Here is a 25,519-nt window from a genome sequence, read left to right as displayed (position 1 = left end):
TCAGATGCCACGTAACGAGTCGTGACGCCATTTTGCATATGCTTTGTCGAAACACACAAACAACCAAAGAAATGGTTCGTCATCGGTGTGTGATCGTTGAGGCTGCTGAATATATTTGATAGAGATGTATATAAACATAAATCACAATGGAAAAGGAATTTTAAACCCAGATGTTGCTTTTGATTAAACAAATAATAAAAGATTTGTATCAAAACAAGGTCGATCCATAAACATGCATTGTACATCTTTCATGAATACGGACCGATTTCATTGTTCAGTATTCAATACATGTCTTATCAGTAGCCTTAAACAAGCATCTGTCATTTAAAATTTAGTGCATGCGTCAATACCCCATATAGTCCAATAAACTAATCTCAGTTTTTTCCTCAGATTAAGAACAAGCTTAGATGGTCAATCCAATTAAAACTGTAGGTGGCTGTAGCTAATTCCCCACGTTCACTATGGCGATCGTTTAGTAATGTGTGTCATATTTGACATGTCACATGCAATAATTTTGATCCATATATGTATAGTTTGTTGCACGTTTAGTCTCCTGATAGATTAAATATTTTTAGTGTTAGAGTTCAGGATAACTGAATCTTAAATGATATTATTTTCTTTACTTTTAAGCGGAAGGGAGATGTTCAATTATTTCTTAATATACCCATTTCATAATGTGAAACATACTTTAAACATATTCTTGTATACATTAGCCCGCATGGTCTGAGCATGCAGTTATTTTTTGATAGTTGCACAACAAAGATAGTATTTCTATATTAAATATAAAACCTCAAATTTGTGTTGTTATCTAATAGTCACGTGACGTATATGACTTCACAGTCATCATTACATGAATAAAGACAGTCATGGTAAGAATGCCGAGTCCAGTAACCAGAAGATGATTTATGAGATTATTGCCTGTGAACATGAATTTGAGAAAATAATATAGTTTATTGGGTGTAAACATAAAGTTCACCATCCATTAACGTGATATCAAATATATATATACATTTTAAATAGACAATATAACATTCGTTTTAAACCGTAATGCTATACATTTTATATAATCCACAAAACGTAACATACGTACACGATACATACAAAAAATGTTATGGAGAGCATGAACCAATACATATTATCATCGTAAGAGTGTAATAACTGACTTGCATGTATATAATTTAATTTTATCTTAGTATAGAATAATTATCAACATAAAAAACATTAAAATAATATACATTTATGTAATGCGAAAACAATTAAATCATCATAAACGACATCATTGAGTAAGCAGAATGGTACGTATTTTACGCACACATCATTACTAGTATTTATCAAATCGAAGAATGCATTCATGTAATGACTAACCACATATATAATACTTAAGTTAATGGTGTGTAAGCTTATTTATACTCGCACTCGGGCCTTGCTCATTCGGCGAGTGCTCCGTTAAGATTGTTAGTAATTTTAGTTTTTTTTGGAGCATAGTGCACAGACAGAATGTAACCCTGGTTAGAGCTACCCTGGTTCTTTAACGTGCACCAGTGTATAACACTGTCGGACGGGACCCTATTAAACGTCCCTCCCAAAAGACGATTAATATTTTTTTAGTGATGCGACGGGAAACCTGCGACCCCTGGATTGATAGTCAAGTGTGTTACCATAAGACCACGGACCCGCCACACTTAAGTTAATAACGTTTGCGTATCACTTTATATCTACTACACGAACACGTTTCATTTAGCCAAAATGCGTTTATAACACAGTGACTCCGGAGCAAGTAAACGGCCGCCGCGCCTATCGGAGGTGACGCGGGGAACTGCTGTGTCGGTATCAAGCCGCCAATCGGCGAGCAATGTGTGTTTGTGTGCAAAAATAAATAAATAAATAAAATGATTAAAAAACAAACAGATAAAGTCGGGCGGCAGGCCAAAGTACGGGGAAAAGTTGGTATTTCCAATCACGCCTCGTTGAGGCCAGCAGACAGGTTCAGGGAAATCTTTGAACAGCCGCCAATCACGAAACCGCAGTGCGATCGGGAAGATTTTCCAAGTGCCCGGGATAGGTAGGTAGATTGTGTACCCGGGCGAGCTCGCCGGGACTTTGCGAACTTATTCAAACTATTTGATGCATTCCAGTGGGCCTGCCATAAATTTAATGTTTGATTTCGAATACGAACCTCTTACCGAGTTTAAGTCTGCATTTTATAACATCGTGGTGTCGAAGTACGGGTAGGTGATGAGTTAATGTACCCCAAAATACACAATTTCAGACTTTAATAGCCTAACTGCTTTAGTGGTGTAGCTCGGATTGGACCCTGTAGTCTACAAATGAAAAAGTAGTCTCAACCATATATGAAAAAGGAGTAATACACTATTTAAAGCTGCACTCTCACAGATTTACCGTTTTGTCAACTCTTGTTGTCTTGGAATTAACCAATTTCTGCGTAAACATCTGAAAATCAGTGATATAAGACTGGTGACCTGTATGTAATTGGTCAAAGATTGTCGTTTTCAGTGTGTTTTACATGATGACAATGTTTTGACTCATTCTAGTTCATTAATTGCTCAAAAATAGGGATGTTGTCAGTATTTCTATATATTCTTCTAGCCAAACCAAGTCCGCTAATGTGTCCGCGTCCGCTAAAATTAGACAAGAATCGGACGCACGCAACGGACTTGACCCAATCACTAGCGGTTCCAGGGGTGTGGGTGGGGTTAGGCACAATCTTTTTATGAACAAAGTAATGAAATACGCTCAAAATAAACCATTTCGGACTAGAAAAAAACAACAAAATTAGTGACTAGAAAATTTTCTTGGGGAACACCCTCAACCCCCTTACCTACACTTATAACAACATAAATTCTTTTCTGAGGGAGCGGCGTAAGTCAAAAGGTTACGTCCATAAGTTACGCACCCTCTAACGTCGAATCCTCGAACCGCCCCTGCAAATAAAATTTTAGGTGCACGCCGACAGCGTGCACATGGAATACCGTCCTTTCGACGGTTAAAGGTTCTACTTGCAAAGTAGATAGTACAAAAGTTTTGACACTACTTTTCCTTATCAGTTTTTCTTCACTGATAGCTTAACCATAAGGTCAACTACACAACTAAAGACACTATCTGAGGCCTATATAACAATGTCCGTTGTTCATGTGCTAGTGTTATGGTGCTGTCTGGCGTCCGTTGGGCGCTGTTTCCTGTTGGACGATAACTCCGTGCAGAGCCTCCTGTCGGCCATACAGACTGAGAAGTTAGCACGTGCGTCCCTGGAGGCGGATATCTCGGCACTGCGGGCTACAGTGGCGTCCCTCAACACAAGACATGTCAATTGTACGTTCACCTTTTCATTAATATTTCATTTATAACATGTAAAAAATAGACTCAAAATAGATTGTTTGTAAATCACTATATCACTAAATCATCCGAAATGCTTTCATGTTAGCTGGATAATCAAGCAGTTACCACAGAAGACACCAACGTGGTTTATTTTAACTTTATAACATTTTATTCGCGGCATGAATGTAAATACAATGTAACAAACAATACAACATTAACAGGTGTAATTTTTATATAGAATTTGAGACAAATAATTACTTATCAAACATGTAAAGGGATTGGGCCACGAGTTATACCAAGATCAGTTACGGCCCACTCCCACCAACGTGAGTTGTTGAACCTATTAACCATTGCCATTCGGTGATTGGGCCACATAGCAGTCCACATGTAGCTTAGGTACCTTATGCCTTTTAATTAATATTGATGACCATGAACGTTTCAGCGCAATGCGTATGTCCCCCAAGCAAGGCAGTGGCGTTCTCGGCAACCCTTACGTCCGACATCACCAACCTAGGCGACTCTCAGCCAATCGTCTTCGACAAGGTGATTACAAACACCGATGGCGTCTACGACTCGCGTCACGGCTCCTTCAGGGCTCCAGTGGGCGGCACGTACAAGTTTACGTTCTCTGTGCTGCAGGGGACGGCAAGTACCTGGATCGCCGTTGATCTCGTCTTGAACGGTAACGTGATTGGACGCGTAAAAACCGGAAGTTATGGATACTACGACATAGGAACGAACGTGGTCAACGTGCATCTGGCGGCGGGCGATGACGTTTGGGTGCAGCACAATGGTAACCAGGGAAGCGATAAGATTGTTGCCAAGGGAGGCGGGTACACCATGTTCACGGGCCACCTTGTCACCGCCGACTAACCTTTGGAACATAATTTAATAGTCATATTGTGATGTTGCAAGTGAAAGGGTACATAATAAAGTGTGTAATACACACATAGAATTTGTTTTATCTGATGTTGGGTTGTACACTTATCAATCAATACAGTTGTAGGAAACAATTGGAACTGCTGCGTCTCTGGGGTGTGTAAGCTTATTTATACTCGTACTCGGGCCTTGCCCATTCGGCGAGTGCTCCGTTAAGACTGTTAGTCATTTTAGGTTTTTGGAGCATAGTGCACAGACAGGATGTAACCATGGTTAGAGCTACCCTGGTTCTTTAACGTGCACCAGTGTAGAGCACTGTCACACGGGACCCCATTTAACGTCTCTTTCGGAAGACAATTAGTACTTTTAGTGATGCGACTTGAAAAAATTAAACCTGCGACCCCTGGATTGATAGTCAAGTGAGTTACCACTAGACCACCGAACCGCCACTGCTGCGATAGTACACTGCTGCATATATATGACGAGATTAGATCATGCGGGCAAAATTAACACGAGGGTAAATTTGACTGATGAAAGTTTCGAGGTGGGGTAATTTAACCGTTGTCAAAATGAGCATTTCATGTCATATAAAGGCAACAATTGATTCTCCCCGCGTTGATATCCTGATTTAAGCAATAAATTGACAAATGAAACAAAAACAGATTTTGATGAATACAACTTTGTTTTATATTCTATGAAACTGTTTTGGAATTTCTCGGCATACTGTTACTTCAAAGGACTGAAATTGTTGATACGCCATTGTTTATATATCTTTGATTTCAAGTTTGGCTATATAATTTTCTATAGTACTTCCCCATATAAATTTTAACAATTTCTAGTCCGAAATGGTGCATTTCGGTCGTATTCCATTTCTCTTTTCTCCAATATTTAAAAAGTATACTTTTAAGGTGTGTGTGTGTGGGGGGGGGGGGGGGGGCACCCCACCTGGATCCGTTAGTGCATTGGGTATTTTCTGTACGCATTTTAATGACAATAATAATAATAATAATAATAATAATAATAATAATAATAATAATAATAATAATAATAACTTTATTTAAAGAAGGTAACACATTAAGACATAGGCATCATATTATAAACAAACATAACACACGACTTATTTACAATGTGGCCTTCTGAAAGAACATACACACGCACACACACATAAATGCTTAGAATGAAAACGCAAGCATAAATTTATGTTATTTCAAAAGGGTACGTATTAAAATGTTATACGAAAACATAAAGAAACATGAATATAATACATTAATTATAAGATCAATGCCGAACAATACATCAATTTGTACCTAAAGGTTAACAAATCGTATCATTAAAATTTATTAACTGAGTAAGTAGGACAGTCACACATGTATTTAACACCTTAATCGAGATATATATAATGTAAAAACAATAGTCATGGAATTATGCGTAAAATTCTTACAACGCTTTTTGCAATTGATGATGTAAAAAGAACTTCTTGCAGCAGGCTTTAAATGTATTTAAATAAAATGCCAAGGGTTTGTGTTGGCAGATATATTATGACCGTAATGTTGAATCTATTGTTAATATATATACTAATAGTTGTACTTATGCGAGATTTACGTTGCAATAATCTCGGGTTAATAATGAAGAAAACTGTCTTTATAAAAGAAAAAGAAAACAATTGTTAGACTGTCACAAAATATTTAAGATGTGCGTTTTTAAGTGTTTTAAGTTGATAACTTCAAAGTGTCAGGTTAAACAGCAGTGCGATAGCTTTTATTAAAATGTTTTTTGAAAGTTTAATAAGCACTCCATTTGGGTTGCATACATATATGTATATATATGCGGCCCCAAAGGAAGACTTAATAGCTAGTCTTGAAATGTAATCGCACGCTTCATGTATTACAAACATAAATTTTAAGTGATAAACCTTTAATTGCTTACTAAATAATGCATTTATGGAAAATATTAATTACTGGTAACACGATTGTAACCGTGTATTCAATAGTTGAAAACGCGCAAATATTAAATGATTGTTGAGTCCTAAAATATTTACAGTGATCAACTACCGTTTCATAAGGTAGAAATACCTTGTTTTATGCACCTTTCTTTTAAATCAAAAACATATCCTTCATAAGAACCATAATTGTTTTCGAAATTTACTTAACGGTAAATTAAAACAATGATATTAATTGTGGTAATTCTTATTTGGAAGTAAGTGCATCTTTAAATACGACATAGACATGTAAATCCATACATTTACATCTGCCGAAAATTTAAAAAAGTTGGATATAATAATTGAGTCTATATTCAAAACAATACCTTTCTCTTTATATTTTCATTTGTCAATTATTTACTGTACATTTCTGCGCAAATCGAAATCATGACATGGAAAATTTGCCCCTTGTATATTCACATATTTGCTCCCGTGTGTAAATTCACAAGGATATAAGCTTTTAAATGGACATATTTGCCCCCCCCCCCCCTCCCCCGCCAAATGTCATATAAATGGCCTATATGTTATCTTAAAAAAAATTATGGCAAAAGGCTCAGGTATGTCACTCGCCTTGCCTAACAGTATGTGAATTGAAAGTTTTGCAAGTGTATTCATCACGTTTTGCTGCATCGTTTAATACTAGTACAACTCGGCTGTCTTCCATCATGATGAACCTATGCGGGCTTTATATTTTCATTTCCAATAGAAAACAGCCTCAAAAGAATTTCCAAAAATATATATACATGTCTGTATTTATTCCAACTTAGTATGCTAATTATGTTAATTATTTCTGCACATATCTTACTTCAGATTAAACATTGTATGTTGAAAAAAATATGCAAGATTGGTATTAAAATGATAAATCTATTACAAAAGTGAAAGAAAGTGAAACTTATCGTTCGTGTGACGATGTGTTACAACGGGAACTTTCAGATTAAGGCTTCCAGAGTCTAAGCCCAATATCCATGTCAGAAAGTTGCCGGTGATCCGGCATTATGACAAAATATCTACTAATATGAGCCTTTGTTGTGGCGGGTAATCCGTCAAATCACGCATTAACTCCATCATTAATGCTTCAAGTTGGTCGAAAAGTTTATACTAATCCACGTTAATCGGATTTATGTAAATCTTGAACCAAGACAAGCCGGGTATACCATAAGGGTCCGTAATTGTTCCGTAATTGGCTAATGAACCTCAAATACTTCTATTTTAGAGAAACATTAAATGCTTTTTGTTCGCTAATACGGGTATGAGACATGACCCTGCTTGTGTATCTGAACATTTGGCTGGCCAGTGCCACGGGCGTATATAAACCAGAGCCCAAGGTTTGCTCCATGATTCGTTGTCGGCTGCCCAAACGGATATTCGAACATAAAAATTGGGCAAAGTAACAAAGTGTTGAAAATTTTTTTTTTAGTTTTATACTTTTACAAGGAAATCATATATGGAAATTGAAATATTTTGGAAACTTTACTGAGTGAATAATCCCAAACTACGATGATGCGTAGGCGTTGTGCACAGAGATGATCACGAACCTGTGTATTTCGTCTAAGCACCATAGAGAGGGAACCCAGCTGGAGAAAAAAAACAACACACGGACCATACACTCTTTAGGCTTTCATGAATTGCAATTGAATAAGTTGACGTGATTTGGGCTAAATTTCGTGTCGCTAGTATTTTTTCATTCTGAAATTCCAAGGGGACATGGATCTGATGGGCTCGAACCCTAGACGTCATGGATGGGATGCGGAGTCTTATACCACTAGAATATTATCACATCGGCTTCGGGTTGGTGAAAGACAACGATTTACAGCAGCTTTTTGAAAATGATATTTTTTTGGGGGGTAAGATGTACATTTTCATGATCTTATATATAAATAAATATTTATATATATATATAATATCATTATCAATTAATAATAAATTCTGTCTTATTTTCAACACATTCGACTCTTGCTTGATACAAATTCTGTTAGAAATACTAAAACAGTTAGCTGCTTATACGGGTTTGAGCCATGACCCTGCTTGTGTATCTGGACATTTGGCTGGCCAGTGCGGCACGGGCGTATATAAACTAAAGCCCAAGGTTCACGCCTTTATCTGTGGTCGGCTGCCTAAACGGTTATCCGGACATAAATTTTGGGCAAAAATAACACTAAGGGCTGAAAATTCCATGATTGTTTTAGTTAATTCTTTAACAAACAAACAGTAGCAAGGAAATCATATATGGAAATTGAAATATTTTGGAAACTTTACTGAGTGAACATTCCCAAACTGCAATGATGCGTAGGCGTTGTGCACAGAGATAGTCACGAACCTGTGTATTTCGTCTAAGCACCATAGAGGGGGAACCCTGCTAGAGAAAAACACGCGGACGCAGTAGACAAAGGTAAAGTATTTGGGGTTTTTATAGCAATTAAGTAAGCTGACGTTATTTTGACAATCGTAACAACTTGGCCATCTCCGGCTCTTCGAGACAATTCAGTATGTTCATATTAGCCGAGGTGTTCCGATTAGTGATTTGGACTCGATTTTGTTTCCTTGGTAGAACCAGTACTTTTATCTCTGAGATTTCAAAGCAATGTGATTCTGATGGGCTCGAACCCTAGACGTCATGGGTGAGATACGTAGTTTATACCACTAGAATATTCTCACATTGAAGACAATGCTGAACAAATACTTTTCTTTAAATTGATAAAAATCTTTCTGATAAGTTGTACATTTTCATGATCTTATAAGAGTATTAGGAGGATCATTTTATAATAAATGTTGTCTTATTTTGAACACAATAGAATTATGTTTGATACAAATTTTGTACATTCTCATTCATTAGGCCCCGATATCACAAAAATACTCAAATCAAATCTCAGTCTCAACTCTTTTTATCAAACTACAGCATCATATGATTCAAAATTGTAAATGTTTTACCCTTTTTAAGATCGCATTCTCCCATTCATTATGTTGATTAAAAAAATGATAAATATTTTATAGAAAAAAAAATTTGAGAGCAAAAATTGAACTCGAGTCAAATTTATTATTTTTGAGTTTGACTCAAGTACATTTTGTGCTGTAGAAATAATTATTTTTAAAATATTGAACAATAATGTTAATCAACATAATGCATGTGAGAATGTGCTTTTAAAAATAGTAAAACATTAGTAATTTTTAATAATGTCATACTGTAATGTGGAAAAATGAGTTGAGGCTGAGATTGAGATTTAACTTAAGTATTTGCGGGATATTGGGGCCTGAGGTTTGATAAAGATGAATCTAGTACGCATAGCATCATTACTATATAGTGAACGAGAATGATTTTGTAGTTATACTAAGAATGTTAGCTAATATAATGTGTATTGTTTGTTCAATGTTGCGCGTATACGTTTATTGATAATTTGTTTTATATCAAATCGCTTGTCAGTTTGCAGATTCAAAATAATTGATGGCAACTCGAAAAATGCTGTCGTCGGAATATTGCCTTGAATAAGTTTTTTTTAAATATTGCCCGCATACAAATATTTTCCTTTTGTGTGATAAAGGGAGTCTCCAGCTAAGTACTGATACATAAGAAGTGACCGTTAAAAAGTAGTTTTAAATCTAAGACAATATGTTATATACCATGATAGGCTCGCTTTTTTCATGTCGCTAGATAATTTCTTTAAAAATAGCTACACAGTTGGCATGTCCCTATTATAGTATAGGTCAATTCTTCATATATGTACAACATTTGGTTCAAGATGGTAAATTCGTTCAAACAGTTTAATATTCTCTTTATAATTGTTGATAAAATCACTTATTCCATTGTCGCAATAGATGGTTATAATTATTTCTCCATTCAGGATGTTTTGCAGTGTTTCAACACATGTATACATATGTTCTTTTAAGACCTGAATTACATGCCCTGATCAGTTTTTAACAACTCAAAGGTAAATCTCATCTTATTGAGTACCCAGATGCATTTTGAAAGCATTCAAACCAGACATGCTTAGAATTTCTTCTTACTTGGAGATGATATTCCTTTCTTGAATATCCTTGCCGAGAACCGGTATGGAAAACCACACGAGACCACAGTTTTATCAGCACTGGTTCTTGTCCTTGAAAATTCCTCTGTGGCTACAGCAACCCGACTGGCTATTAAAATAAGCACAAAATTAGGGTTTTTAAAACATTTATAATGTATTAAGGTTGTGTTTTTTAATGCATGAAGGGAAAAGGCTCTATTCTATATGAAAGCTGCTCATTTTTTTATTTCTTTTGCCTTGAGAAATGTCAAGTTTTTCAATGAATAAACTGAATTATCAGAATAAATGTATGCATATATATGAATGATTGATAGAATGAATTAATGATTTAATGAAAGGTGGCATTATTTCTTTAAAATTTGGATCTCATTGTGTTGCTGTGATTGTTGAAGTAGATGTTTTCTTGTCCATAAGCTGAAAATCATATGCACACTAAATAAAACATCATTCTGCATCCTATGTGCAGTAAGTTTTGTTTAATCAAAATGAAAGGAAATATACACTCCAAGTTGATATCAGAACATGTATAGCACGGGTTACAACTGTTTGAAATTCGCCCCTCCTTCTGACCGGAATTTAAATAGTTCAAAATGTTGGCATGGGGGTTTCAGGGTCGAGGAGTGAAAACGAAAAGGTTCTAAGTGACATTAGATAAAGGAGAAGATATAATCTTTTCTCTTTCACCCCTCGGGGTTCTCCCCCGTGAAAATGTTAACTATCTTTAGCCAAAAAACAGGTTCATTTATAGCGTATTTTATTACTTCTCTCTCCGGCCGATAGTGACATAAAAAGTAAACTTGGATGATGTTTGGGGGTAGGGGTGGGCGCATGTGCGCATTTTCTTAAACAACAGCATTATACATGAGTATTACACTTCAAGACCAGCATTTTTTAGCAACTGATGACAAAATAGCTAAATTTCAAATCACAATTTTACTAAAGGGGTAATATTAAAATATAAAAGCAAGTAATACAAAGTGCAAAATGGTTCTTCCATTTTCTTCAACAACAGCATTATACAAGAGTATAACACTTCAAGACCAGCAGTTTTTTTAGCAACTGATGACAAAATAGCCAAATTACGATTACGAATTTACTGAATTGGTACTGATCAGTTGCAAAAGCAAGTCATCAAAAGTACAAAATGGTCAATCATTTTCTCAAACAACAGCATTATACAAGAGTTTAAACACTTCGAGAAGTTGTTTTTATCAAAATGGCGAAAACAGTATTACAATTTTACTAAATGGGTATAGGTAAAAAGCAAAAGCAAGTCATACTAAGTGCAAAATGGTTCTTTGTTTATTTTCTAACCGTTATTGCAACCCTGCGACGGATTAAAACAATGCAGTGGTCCTAATCTCCCTAATCCGTCTCGGGTTCGCCGACGGACTGACCCCCCGCTCTGTTGGGGCAGATTAACGGTACTGACCGATAATCCACAATGGATTAATGCCAGTTTAAAACACTTGTTAAATAATATACAATGAAGTGCTTAAACTATCAAGTTGCTTATATAGACCTTCTTTTGCTGCTTAACACGCAGCGTATAAACTTCATTTCTAATAAGGTAAATTAATAATAACATTTTAACTACCTACACATCGCTGTAGCATGCTGTAATTCCCCATGTACTTTATGCTATTTACAATTTTCCTGTTTAATATGTATATGATTATACCCTTGAAAGAATAAACCATTTTACAGTGGTATGTCAAATACAAGAACCGTGCGCGTGGGGACTGGTCGTACAGCCGGGAAATCTAGTTGATGCTAGCATAGTATTCAGTGCTCTAATCTATCGGTACACTCATACGCACAGGGTACAGAAGGTATAAAATTCAGCTCTCTATATGCTTATCAAATAATGCTCACACTGAGCCAATTTCTGACCACTGTGCACAAGAGTGGGTATCCTACTTCTTGTAAGTGTATGTATGAATATAAATAGCAACCGCTTGTGTTAATACTTGTTCCAATAGTTTACCCATTTAAAACTATATGCTTTTATGGCGTGAGACCACAGTTATTTTTACTATATGTTTCATATAGACACTAACCTGGCTTTTGACTTTATACACACCCCAATTGAAAAACAAGGACATGGCATCTCTAGAACAATTCAAGACACAAAATATAATCACAAGAAAACACCATGTTGACCATTGACCCGACTGTCAAAATTGAGTTCAAATACATAACCCTTCCGCCAGGGAGTCAATCGGCTACAGACAACTAATTTTCAGACTTCCACAAGCTATGATTTTTCCAATATTTACATTGAAAACTATCAATTTCTGCAATAGAGTGTCAAATTCAGTCAAGTTCTCTGCAAAAAGAACATTTTTTGCTTCTTTTTCATTCAATTTTAATAAAATGTTGATACTTGAACACAAGCACTCTTTTTTTCTGTATTCACATCCGGTCAACGGGGGGCAGATAACTGTGGTCTTGAGCCTTATTTCCAGGTAACCAGCTCATTGTCAGGGTTTAATATGTTATGTATGTTCTGTTATTCATGTCGTAAAATAGCTTATTGAGCTTATGTTTCTTGTTATCATATACCCGACTTTTAATAAAGATTCTTGAGTTTCAGTAATTGTTCTAACAACAGAGCAGCCCAGAACAACCCTAACCATGCTTTTTGTACACTTTTTTCAATGCTTTACCTCAAGAAAGGTCAAATCTTTAAAAATATTAACTGCCAATTGTTACTTAAACAAAGAAATATAGGAAGCACTTCTTGGTTTATTCAAATAAATTGTAAACAGTCTTAACAGCAGAAATGTCAATAAATTCATTTCCGACAATATTATAATATGCATGCAGATTTATGAGAGAAAACCAAATGCATACCAGACCCGAATATCACAAAAAGACTTCAATCAAATCTCAGTTCAATCCAGTCTCATTTAACCACATAACATCCAAAGTTTTTCAAAATTGTATATGTCTTTACTCTCTGTAAACGCTTATTCTCTCAACATATTTGATAATTAAAACATTTGGTCAAGATTCAAATTTCAATCCCAACTCATTTCACTGCAAAACATCCAAGGTTATTCAAAATCGTATATGTCTTTACTCTTTTTAAAAGTGTATTCTCTCATCGAATATGCTAATTGAAACATTTGGACAAGATTCCAAAAAATAGTCTACACCAGAAAAATAATCGATTTGAACTTTTTTTTAGCAATTACTTGAATATGTTTTTTTTGCTTGAAATATTGACAAATGTTTTTTATCAACACAATCAATAAGAAAATGTGTTGCTTTAAAAAGTAAAATATCAAGATCATACTATGCTTTATGAGGTAAGGTCAGATGAGATTTTTGTGATATTAAGGCCTTTAGTTATATAACAAACTGGCCACATGGATGAGAATAAATAACCTTTCTCAAAAAACGCTTTTTTAACCAAAATGCACTTAAAATGCAGAAAAATGTGCTTTTAACGCAGAAAAAGTGCACTAATGCGCTTTAAGCCCAAAACAAATACAATTTGAGTTCAAAATAAATGTGCTACAGACACAAAAAGTGCATTTTTTTCTAGTTTAAATTAACTTGGTAACAATTTAAGATTAAAACAAGTTGCCAATACCGCTGCATTTAATTCTGAGTTAAATTCATATTAAATGCGCATTATTTAAGACACTTTTTTTGAGAAGGGAAATTCTATAGATATAAACAAAACAATATGTACATGAACTCAACTCTTTATAATGCTATTTGTACGCATATGCTACTTGTAAGCATATAAGGGTTTCATCAACGGCTGTATATGTGTGCACAATACACTGCCAACTATAGTCGGACAGCTTAAATGAGGCCATGTATACACATGTAGTCTTCATTCTTATCATGATTGCATGTACAATCTTTAAAGGTCATATAAGTAAAGCATACATAAAAAGTAAAGTACCCATAATCGTAAACCCACATACATGTAATACCAAATTTGTCATGATCTTTCTGTCTATTACTAGTTAATAGCCAGTAGTTCAGTATACTGAACAGAGATGAACTATCACTGGTTAATAACCAAAGACCAGTTTACTGAACAGAGATGAACTTTCACTGGTTATTAACCAATTTCCAGTATACTGAACACAGATGAGATATCACTGGTAAATAGCCAAAGGACAGTATACTGAACAGAGATAAACTAATACTGGCTAATAACCCAAGTTCAGTATACTGAACAGAGATGAACTATCACTGGTTATTAGCCAGAAGTCCAGTATACTAAACAGAGAATCACAACCCCAGATCCCTAAAATCACAGTCCATATTGCACCATAATGTCCCTGCTTCAGCCCTTGATGACAGCTATGGGCCGAAGCTTGATCGCCTTCTTGCTGATACCGGCCGCGTGACCTGAAACATGCACAACGTCGTTTATCAGTACCTGTGTAATGATCAATGTATGTAAACTAAGTTTGTATTCTTTTGGTGATGCATTTTGATCAAACACAATAAAAGGGTTTTAAGTTTAGTTTCAGGTAAAAAGTATTTTTTTAAGATTAATATATATCAATTAAAGGGGCTAGACACCAGATGGTCCTAAAATCGGCAAATACATTATTTCCACAAAACCAGCCTAGATTTGTATGTAGGAGCTAGTTTGAGGCCACTTATACATCATTTCACATGATTAAAATAGTATTTTGTCGATTTCTCAGCTAAGTTTACCTGTTTTAATTAACCCTTTGCATGCTGGGTAAATTGTCGTCTGCTCAAAAATGTCGTCTGGTTTATTCTAAATTTCTTTCAATTTACTTAAAACTTTGGGGATATATTGACTGAGTGGCAAACAGCTTGGAACCTGACCAGGCACCGAGTTACTCGGTGTCTGGTCTGGTTCCAAGCTGTTTGCAAAGCCTTTAAAATCACCATCAGCAGCCTAAGGGTTAAAAAAGCGCATACTGGTTTCCAGTTTAAAGCATATATATTTAGCATGTGAGTCACATGATTAGTAGATTCTGGTTCATATACGAACGCAATCTTTTAAATAAATGGGACTTATGTGGTAGAACACCCTAGTAAATTTCGAATTGCAAAAATATGCAAAAACTGCGAAAGATACGTGTTGTAAGCGATGTGATACATCAGTCAATAAGATTTGATTACATGTAGACTTTTGACAATTTTCTTATTTTCTTGAAATTGTATCATCTGGTGTCTAGTCCCTTTACAATTTTAAGTACATAGGATACTCAAGTTTTAAACAATTCATTGTTATCTACGAATGTGAACATACCGCATTTTTGAACTAATTCTACAAAAAGGACATAACTTACAAGTGTCAACCACGTCTGTAACATTCTTGTATGACTCTGGGGCCTGGAACACAATGATAGCAAATAAAGAATTTAAGTTTTTTAGTCAAAATTCTGGATTGCTTTATTAATATATCCAAGACAAAAAATGACATAAAGTTGTCAAAAATGATAAATCTGTGAGAGTGCAGCTTTAATATGCATTAACTTCATCATAAATCATCTACCCTACCTCCTCCATGACGAGCTTTGGTGAGGCAACCCGTATACTGATTCCCTTTTCTTCCAGGGAGTTCAGTACCTCCATATAGTCAAGGTTACGACGGGACTTCGCTCGTGACATCGCTCTGCCCTACAAACACATGTCAAAAGTCAATTTCATGTCTCATATTTCATAAACAAAGGTATAATGTTCATTATAATAAGAAATAATAAAAACAAATTTGTTAGCAAAGGCTTGCATACATATGTCAAAAGTCAATTTCATGCCTCATATTTCATAAATAAAGGTAAAATGTTCATTATAAGGCCAAAAAAATAAATTGTTTGTTTAGGGTAACCTTCCCAAAATTTCTAGGTAGGGTAGGTAGGGATTTTTTTTTTTTTTTTTTTTTCAAAATCTGTCGTAAGTTCAGAGTGTTTTCTTGCACATGGCAGTCTTTCATACATTACTGTCATTGCCTGATTTTTTTTATCATATAAACAATAATTCTGATTAAAATCTGCATTTAACCGCCCTTCGTAACTCTCTATTCGCTACCAAATATTTTTTTTGCTCAGAAACGGAAAAAAATAGTTAGGGTCGGCGCATTTTTATAGGTAGAGTCGGGTTACCCGAAACAGACATATTTTTTTTTAGGCCTAATAAGAAATAAAGAAAATAAATTGTTAACAAAGAAACTATAATTTTTATAACTTGTACAAGTCTTGGCATTATTAGTACTGCAAGTTGATCTCAGGGATGCCTACGAAATTTGTAAAAAATTATTGTTTTTTAAAAAAGTATGGATCAGACAAAAGGCAACAATTTTAATTTGTAATTTTTGTGGCAAAAAAAGAGGAAATCAGCTGAAAAGAGGAAAATAGGCATCCCTGTGATTTGTGAGGTAGTAATGGAATTTCTGAGAATTTTTGGATTGAGGTTTGAGATGTTAGATTATTTTCCACTCACCGCTCCGTGACAGGTGGTTCCAAAAGTCTCCTGCATACCCTGCTCAGTGCCAGTGAGAACGTAGCTGCAAGTGCCCATAGTGCCACCAATCAGCACGGGCTGGCCAGTCAACTGGGGGAAAATGACACATGTACATTGTATATTTTGAGCTAAAGTATGTCAAAAACGTGAACAGCCATTATCAGTGTCTGTATACCACGTGACAAGTTACGGCATAATTGCTTAGGTACTTTGGAATTTTGCTTCGAATAAAGACTTAAAACAAAAATTACTTTACTGTTTCTTCACGATTTTGAATGAAACAAAGGGCAGTCTATGCCGCATTAAGAGCTCTGCATTCATTTAATTTCCAGAGTTTGATAAGGCGATTAGCTTTCTAAAACACTCTGACAATCTGTCTCCAAAATAATGTTTTGACAGTGTTCCGTCAGGCTGCAGTTTTGTGAAAAGGTTTGTCGAAGTGTTTTAAGAAACTAAACTCCCTGGTAAAAGACCGAATGCAGGGCTCTGTAAGCATCGGAATGTTTCATTTAAAATGGCATAGAAACAGTGAAGATTTCTTAGTTTAAAGTGTTAATTCGAAGCTAAATATTGCCTCCCGACTGGGCATTTATGATGCAATTTATCATGTGGCATACACATACTGATTATAGAAGCTACACAAAACTATATAAAGTATAACATTCATGAATCCTTAATTGTATTTCATTTCATTCTGCCCTACTATCTGAATCATTGTTTCAGGGTAAGCTTCTTACTGTACAATTTAAACAGGAATCAACCTCAAGTTTCTTCAAAACCTCTGTAAATCGGTTATAAAGAACCACATGTTATCAATTATAATTCGTACCTGATTTTGACAGCAATTATTCAAATAACTTAAATTGTTTAACCTTAATAAATTGTGTCTTTCAATAGAAGAGTTATTGAAATCAGACTTGGTAGAAAAAGTCAGAATTTTTACATTTATTCTTGGCTTCAGAAATTAAACGAAACTCAATAAAATTAAATTCAACATTTTGAAAAGTCTTAAACATATATTAACCAGAGTCGGCCATGCTGGGTTGTGCTCATTTTGATCACTAAGACAATCACATAATTACTCATTGCACATGTAAGGTTACCTGGTAGTCCACAGGTATGAGAGGGTGGTGTGGGGGGAACGCACGTGTGGAACCCTTTCTATGCACGAGCAACGTTTGCTGTTTCCCATCCAGATAGTGCTCTTCAACCTTCGCTATGTTGTGGGATACGTCGTAGATCACGTGCATGTCAAGGTCGTCAGGGGTCGTGTTAAACATCTTGGCAAATGCCTGCAGTGTAAATATTAGTGCTGATATACATGTAGTTCTAAAAAAAATATTGATTTGATGATCAAATACTAAACTTCAGATCATTGATAACCATTCTATGCAATAGTTAGATGACATGAATTAAAAACTTTATGATCAAGAATGGGGGGAGTGGGCATAGCGAAAAATTGAAGATAAATTGTTGTTACACACCTGTCTGGCAAGGAAGGTCATGCTGGACCTGTTGACCCAGGCATAGTTGGCCGCAGACGCCATGCCCTTCAGGTAGTCCTGACCCTCTTGGGAGTGGATGCGAGCACACGCCAGTTGACGGTCGTTTGTGAGGATGTTGTCTCGTTTCATCACCTTCTCCATGACAACCAACGAGTCTAAATGTACAGAGGAAGCAGCAGGTTAAATTGAACTAAGGTAATTCATTTAAAATTCGATGTAAAGACAGCTCAAAGATAATAAACAATTTGACAAAAGCTTAAGCATACATACTCAATAATTCTGTGATTTTATCAAGTAAAAAAACTCCTCCCTCAATTTCCATTTATAAAGCCTTTAAAACAGTACAGTATCAGTGTGAAACATTAATTTTTAACATTACATTAAACACTAACACAAGCAACAGAGGAGGTTAATGTAACTTTAAAACAAGAATATAACTGATTTTTTTTTAAATTTCACATATAATTGGTTCTGCAAAATGCTTTTATATTATATTTCAAGTCTTTTCTCTGTAATGTTTTTGTAAATACAGTCACCGATGAACAAAAGCTATATCAGTTGTACATAAATCTGCCTACCTGTGGCTACTTGATGCCCGAGTCCCCGACTGCCACAGTGTATCATAATGCACACCTGACCCTTAAACTCGATCCCCATCTTCTTGGCAGCATACTCGTTAAATATTTCGTCAACAACCTGGATTTCCGCATAGTGGTTTCCAGCACCAAGAGTTCCAAGCTGCAATATTATAACATTTACAAAAGATTGATCCTTGCTTACTTCAAGAAGTACAAAAGATGGAAATGGAAAAGTAAAAGCTCACAAAATTGAACATTTAAACATCATATTATATGACTGAATGTTTCTTCATTTGGTCCTGTCAGAAACGGCATACATTTATGTCAGGTAAGACCTATCAATTGCTAATATTTTTTTTTTTATTATTATCTATTTTGCAACTATTAACTTGACAACACCTTAAGATGGTAAGTTCAAAGTTAAGCTACTGGTATATAAATCAACTTATTTTCCTACCTTTGGCTGTCCCAGGTTACCCTCAGCCCTTAATATTCTGCCATACTCTTCAAAGTGTTTCTTGTACCTGAAGAGGGGTGATACTACTACCAAGTTAATATACAGTAGTACATACCTGGGGTATATCTCTCTTCTTTGCTCTTGGGCTGACCTTATAGGGGTTGGCCTGTAAAAGTCTTTCATACTATTCTGTGCACCTGAGGAGGAGTGATACTGTTACCAAGTTTATCAACAGTAGCACTTACCTGGGACAGTCACCTCTTCTTTGCTCTGGGGCTGACCATGGAGGGGTCGGCCTGCAACGTTCTGCCATACCCTGCAGTGTTCCTTGTACCTGGCGTGAGGTCATAGTTCTAGCAAGTTAATCAACAGATGCACATACCATGTTCAATCCCCTCTTCTTTGCTCTGGGGCTGACCTTTTAGGGATCGGCCTGTAAAAGTCTTTCATATTATTCTGCGTTCCTTGTACCTTAGGAGAGGTGATACTACTACCAAGTTTATCAACAGTAGCACATACCTGGGGTAGTCCCCTCTTCTTTGCTCTGGGGCTGACCTTGGAGGGGTCGGCCTGCAACATTCTGCCATACTCTTCACAGTGTTCCTTGTCCTCAGCCCAGCTGTAGCCTGGAAACAGAGAACAAGCTGAGACATCTCTGACAAGACAGATTAACCCTATTAATTTTTGAGGTCAGTGAGCCAATGGTCAAGGTCATGGTGACATTAAGCAGGAAATCTGTGCAGCAGTCGAAATTAACAGAAGCCTGCAAGCCTTGCACTGGTAAAATATCTTCCAAGCTTACTTAAATTCTGAATTTTATACAGCAGGGCTTGTTCAAAAATTTGATGCCAAGCAATAGTATTAGAATACAGGCTTGTTCATCCAAAAGTGTAATTTCGATGCCTGTATTGTCAAATACTGCTGATAATATAAGTCATAATTTTTGTTATTTTATTTATATTATTCACAAATCACAATTGCTGAAGTCAGGGTTATGTCACATAAGTTTTGCCTCCTTTACAGCACTATGTATATTACCTACCTTCTCTCAGTGACCAATCCATACCCATCTCAAGGCATTCTTCTAGATCCCTGAAACATGTCAAAAAATGCCTTGAATCAACTAAAAACAAATTAGTAACAGTTACTGTACAGTAGAAACTTGTCTTGGCTTGTTTTCCTCGTTTTCTCGAACTTGATGTAAAGAACCGATTTTTTGTTACTCTATGTAAGCATTTTCGCTCGGCTCATTATTTGCGAGGCTCAAAGTATTTTAGCCAGTCGATGCAAAAGGTTTCGACTGTATTTATCATCTTTTAATGTGCACTCGATTAACTGGTAGTTTCATATTAATGTTCAAAAACTGATGTTTCATGCATTTTTCTTAAAGCATGAGTAATGCTTTTGATTGTAAATCGTTATTTTTTTAAAGTAAATACGAAAAACTGCAATATGATCTTTTGTCAGCAGTCTGATATCACATCTTATGCAACATTCAACCTGCCAACAAATTTGTGACATTCAAGCTGAAAGGAGCTATCAGATTTTCTCACACTCAAGTTAAAAGGAATAAACTGAATAGAAAAGTAGACGATTGTGTAACTGTGAAATTGGTAGACGTCTCAAACTTCAATCAATCAAGACCCTGTCACAATGTACTTAGGGCCACTTCTGTTTTTTACCAATGACTTTTTATTGTTAAAACGTCAAACTTCACTTCAGTTTCCCAGCTTATAGCCATTAAAATATACGTTTGATTATTTTCTGTGTATTAAAAATCAAATCTAAGATACATTAAGTAAGAAGGCCAAATCTGGAATTGTGTCATAAAAGAAAACAATCCAATAAGATACAAACTTTGCAGTCATAGGAATGATTCCCTTGGTTCCAACACCGACTGGAATATGGTCAAACAAGCTCTGTGCAAGCTCCTCTTTCACGGGGAGAACATCTTTCTCTGTTAGGTTGGTGCGGAGAAGTCGGACTCCACAGTTTATGTCGAAACCAACGCCACCGGGGGACACCACAGATTTTGGGTTAGACATGTCAAATGCTGCCATGTTGCCTATAACATAAATGAGAAGAGATTGTTGTTAATATGCTATCTGAGATGTATTCAGTATTGTCCTGTCAAATAAAATTATAATGTTTGCCATTAGTGATTACTCAAGAATTCAAACACGTATACAGTTACTTCTAAAGTATGCTATTACATATAAACCATTAAAGGTTTTTGGTGACAAAAACAGACATCAAAATTGCAAAAAACATTATTTTTTTTTTGACAACTTCAGATAAACCATTGTTGGTAATTCATGGTATGGATTTAAAATCGCATTGACACACTTCTATATACTATAAATAACAACAAATACTAATGAAACAATTTACAACCAGGATTTGACTACATGTCTGCTAGAAAACCAAAAATCCTTTATCTAGATCATTCTTACAAGTGCTCTTATTTCTACGAAATCTTCATGATTGTTTTTATTAAAGTTATATATCGCATAGCCAAGGACTGTATACTCTTACCTATAGCAAATCCATAACCACTGTGTACATCAGGCAGCCCTATTGATTTCTGTGAAAAATAATATATTTTTTTATGATTAATGCAAACTCTACATATAATACCACTTAACTCTCAACTAATCCTACAGAACATTTTCTACATAAAAAAACACCTTTCCTATGTTTAGGACACAAAGTTTGGTGATAAGTGGTTGTACACAAGGACAAAATAAGAGAGCAGACACTGTAAATACAGTTCTTGCCAAGACAAGGGTCAAAACATCAATTTTGATTGCGAAAACTAACAGTTGGGTGGGTTTCGAAATATGAACATAGAATCCATTTGGTAAGACTAATTAAATAAATAATAGAGCCAAATTATAACCAACCTTATTTGAATATTTATTACAGTTGATTAATGAAAAAACAACAAAAGCACAATAAACTTTCTTATTTAACAAACTTGATATTAAATACTGAGGGCAGTGATACTTGCAGTCTGATTTAATAATATTTATGTCATTTCAAATGCATTAAAATATTTCTATAATATGTTTCTATCATTTCTTTTCAAAATTAGTATTCATGTTTTGCTACAAGTAAATCTAGCTTTCTCCTCAATTTTTACTATTATGAATATCCTTATTGTCATGTATGTAATATATGTCTTTGCATTACTTTTATACAAAAAAACATTGTTAAATCCAAATCTAGTACCCCAACGATTCCAGGCAGGGCAGCCACATTGCCGATCTGTTTCATGCCAGGTAGGAAGCCCCCATAACCTCCACTGCGGCAGGACTGCTTCAGCTCATCGAACATTAACTTCTCAAGGAAGTCATTTACATAGAACAGACCCTCCACCTGAAGTATATTATAATTATATGAAAATGTGAACAAGAAGATGACAGTTAATTTTGATTGAAAGCGAAATGGTCAATCAGCATACAATGTTCTAAATAAGTTTCAGTTGAACCATCTGAAATAGTAAATTTACAGACCAGCTCCTACTTATTCTATATAAAACCCTACATTTCCAAATTTGAGCCAGCCCAATTGCCATTTGAACTATTCATTTTGGCTGGCAGCTGGTTCTTATTGAGAACACTGAGCATATGTGACACAAAAAGCACATATGGCCCCAGTTTCTCAAAAAGAAGCTGATATTTGGCTGTATAATTAACAAAAAAGATCAATGGACACACAGTTTTACTACTTTGTTCAAGAGTTGAGATATGTTCATCTATGAGATCTATCAAAGTACCTACATTCATATTTTCAACAAAGCCCTTCTTAATCCTCCATGCATTTGTTCCAACCTTCTCCAGGTACTTGAGTTCATCATTGTAAGTTCTAACCACCATTGTTAATTCTGGAATAAAAGAAAAAAACAATATAATCACACTTCCAACTATATCTATAAATGAACAATTATAAAATAATGATGTTTTTAAGAATATCTTCCAAATGCACCCTTGCCTTAGTCCATAAAAACAGCTGCTTCAGAGTCTTTGACGATTATTGTTTTGATGAAACTACTTGTTGTTTTCCTAACCAAAAATGACAGATCCCAAGGCTATGTGTATCAAGTACCAAGATAAATTATACCTGCCATATAGTTCCGAAATTGCGATGATTTGTTGACAGAAATAGATCTAAATAAGTGTTTCATGAAACAGTAGTGTAATAAGAGAAAGGCATTGGCTAAAATTGATTTATGTGTAGCTTTTGTGTTTTTATTTAACAATGCAACTGTAATAATGGAATGTTACAGTCGAATAATATTTTACATTGGTATCCAACTGTCAACTTGTGGCTTTAAGGCAACAGAATGAATATCCAAATGTTAAAAAAGTTCCCTCAATGCACAATATTGTGGCTACCGTTGCCTTTCCTTGTTATTTTGAAATTGAAATGTTGTTGTATTAGTTAGTTCTGGCTTCCATAACTTTAATGTTGATATTTATTTTTTTGATGTTTACAACATCTGGCTTCCATAACTTTAATGTTGATATTTATTTTTTTGATGTTTACAACACATTAAAGTTATGGCGTAACCCCCATAGTAAAGTCAACCAGAATCAATTGAGTGTGATGATGCAATGCAATCACATGACCATGATGACGTCGATGGATTCTATTTATAGCATCGGATTCACATTGTTCATTTAGTTGAATCCAATTGCAGTAAGGCTGTAAATACCTTTTGATAAGTAAAAACAATTTATTTATTCCAAATTTGTTATTAGTTATTTATTAATTATTCGAAATAGAAAAAATAACAGCGAAATAAACACTAGGTCACATGGGTATTTTCTGAAAATCTTGATGTTACGTGATTAAATTTGAACACAACTATGACCTAGATAAGGAATGCTTGTAATAGGATTTATTAAAATGCTAAATCAACTATCTTTAAAGCGTTTTTTGGTTTTGAAAATGAGTTTGTGAACTACATTTTACTTCATTAACCTAAGGATACAGCTATTTTGTCTGTACAATGCATACAAGTGAAATAACAGCGTGACATAAAAATGTCACGAATTCTGGTAGGGTTTGGATACGGCGTTCTCTTCAGCGAACACATCCAAAAAGGTAATATATAGCGTGTTCGCTGAAGTTCTTTAGCTATGTATTAGTGAGAGGAAACACTTCTACTGAGATGACATTTGTATGAAATGATTGATCAAATTCACCATTACTTTGGAGAATGTATTGCTACTGAACATTTCTAACTTGGACAACTGTGTGCAAAGCCTGAAAGGGTCCTTCACCGTATGCAGATACAGATATGAAACCAGTTGTATCCGAACGTGTATATCCGAAAACAAGAACAAACACATCAACGTTGAGTATGTCAATATGGAAAGGTGACATACAGAATTACCTATTTTAAACAATGAAACAAATTACATACATAACTGTGATACCATAAGAGTGCAATCTGCAATGAATATATAGGAAAAATACCAGAAAAAAAAGAAAGTTGCACAGATTTTCTGCCCGGCGGTGTTATAAAAAGAAAAAGTTATTAATTTAGGTTTGTGGTTAAACAACACTATTAAGTTTAGTAACGATTCTACATCTACTAGTATGCGAACACATTTTTTTGTAAAACACACACACACACAACCGAAGCAACATAGAGATAATTGAAAAAAAACAACAACAAAAAACAACCGATTTAACAATAAAATTCATCATTTAATTTACCATATTGAGAAAATTTTAGCAGACGTCTTACTTATTATGAACTTGGAAAACATGACGAGAGCCCGATTACGGTGACCTCGACCATTACTGTAGCCGCTACTATATTTTTATATGTTTAACCGGGGAGCTCTACTAATAGCGCTATGAAAATACCTAGCCTGTTCAGAGAGCGTCTATATTCAAACGTGCATTGGTCGCGTACTAAAGATTTTTTCCACAGAATTAAAAGTAATCATTATATATATAGCGGCGTACGACCCTTTCGTTCCCGGGGTTGGCCATGATGAAATCGCCCCTTACACTGCATGTATGTAGCTTATTCTTGTAAGTCGATACAAAACGCACATTTTTGGTACACCAAAATGAAAAGTTTGTTCAAGAACTCATTCGTGGTGAAAAGTTATTAAATATCTCTGATTTGGTGTTGAGTTTGTTTCTAATTCTCGAAGCCGCCGCTCTGGGTAACATGCCCGTTTCTTTAAAGGATCTTAATCGACACATAACTAATCTTAAATCTGTAAAAACGTATGTAACCTTTGTGTTAATTTTGTAAAACTGGCTTAATTTGT

The 25,519-nt window shown here is 35.2% G+C and overlaps 2 protein-coding genes across 3 annotated transcripts; one reads left to right on the top strand and one right to left on the bottom strand.

Moving 5' to 3' along the window:
- Positions 1 to 3,099: 3,099 nt before the first annotated feature.
- Positions 3,100 to 4,270, top strand: LOC128218542 (complement C1q tumor necrosis factor-related protein 2-like). The gene is made up of 2 exons (XM_052926231.1): positions 3,100 to 3,330; positions 3,779 to 4,270. The coding sequence occupies exons 1-2, from the start codon at positions 3,138 to 3,140 to the stop codon at positions 4,207 to 4,209; spliced, it is 624 nt and encodes a 207-aa protein (XP_052782191.1). The 5' UTR covers positions 3,100 to 3,137; the 3' UTR covers positions 4,210 to 4,270.
- Positions 4,271 to 12,942: 8,672 nt separating this feature from the next.
- Positions 12,943 to 24,753, bottom strand: LOC128215816 (RNA-splicing ligase RtcB homolog). Of its 2 annotated transcripts, none has more exons than XM_052922424.1 (14): positions 24,655 to 24,753; positions 23,006 to 23,109; positions 22,455 to 22,601; positions 21,759 to 21,807; positions 21,081 to 21,288; positions 20,266 to 20,315; positions 19,743 to 19,849; positions 18,767 to 18,926; positions 18,168 to 18,343; positions 17,787 to 17,975; positions 16,663 to 16,773; positions 15,724 to 15,843; positions 15,513 to 15,555; positions 12,943 to 14,589 (listed from the first exon to the last, which is right to left on the bottom strand). In XM_052922424.1, exons 2-14 carry the CDS (start codon positions 23,099 to 23,101, stop codon positions 14,525 to 14,527), a joined length of 1,521 nt encoding a protein of 506 aa, XP_052778384.1. In that variant the 5' UTR covers positions 23,102 to 23,109; positions 24,655 to 24,753; the 3' UTR covers positions 12,943 to 14,524. The 2 variants fall into 2 exon arrangements, with proteins under 2 accessions (XP_052778384.1, XP_052778383.1); XM_052922423.1 differs by having other exon boundaries at positions 24,708 to 24,750.
- Between the last annotated feature and the right edge of the window lie 766 nt (positions 24,754 to 25,519).

Source organism: Mya arenaria, chromosome 14 (assembly GCF_026914265.1).
Source record: "Mya arenaria isolate MELC-2E11 chromosome 14, ASM2691426v1".
NCBI lineage: Eukaryota > Metazoa > Mollusca > Bivalvia > Myida > Myidae > Mya > Mya arenaria.
The sequence above is the reverse complement of the archived record's forward strand: the minus strand, read 5'-3'. Positions and strand labels throughout refer to the sequence as shown.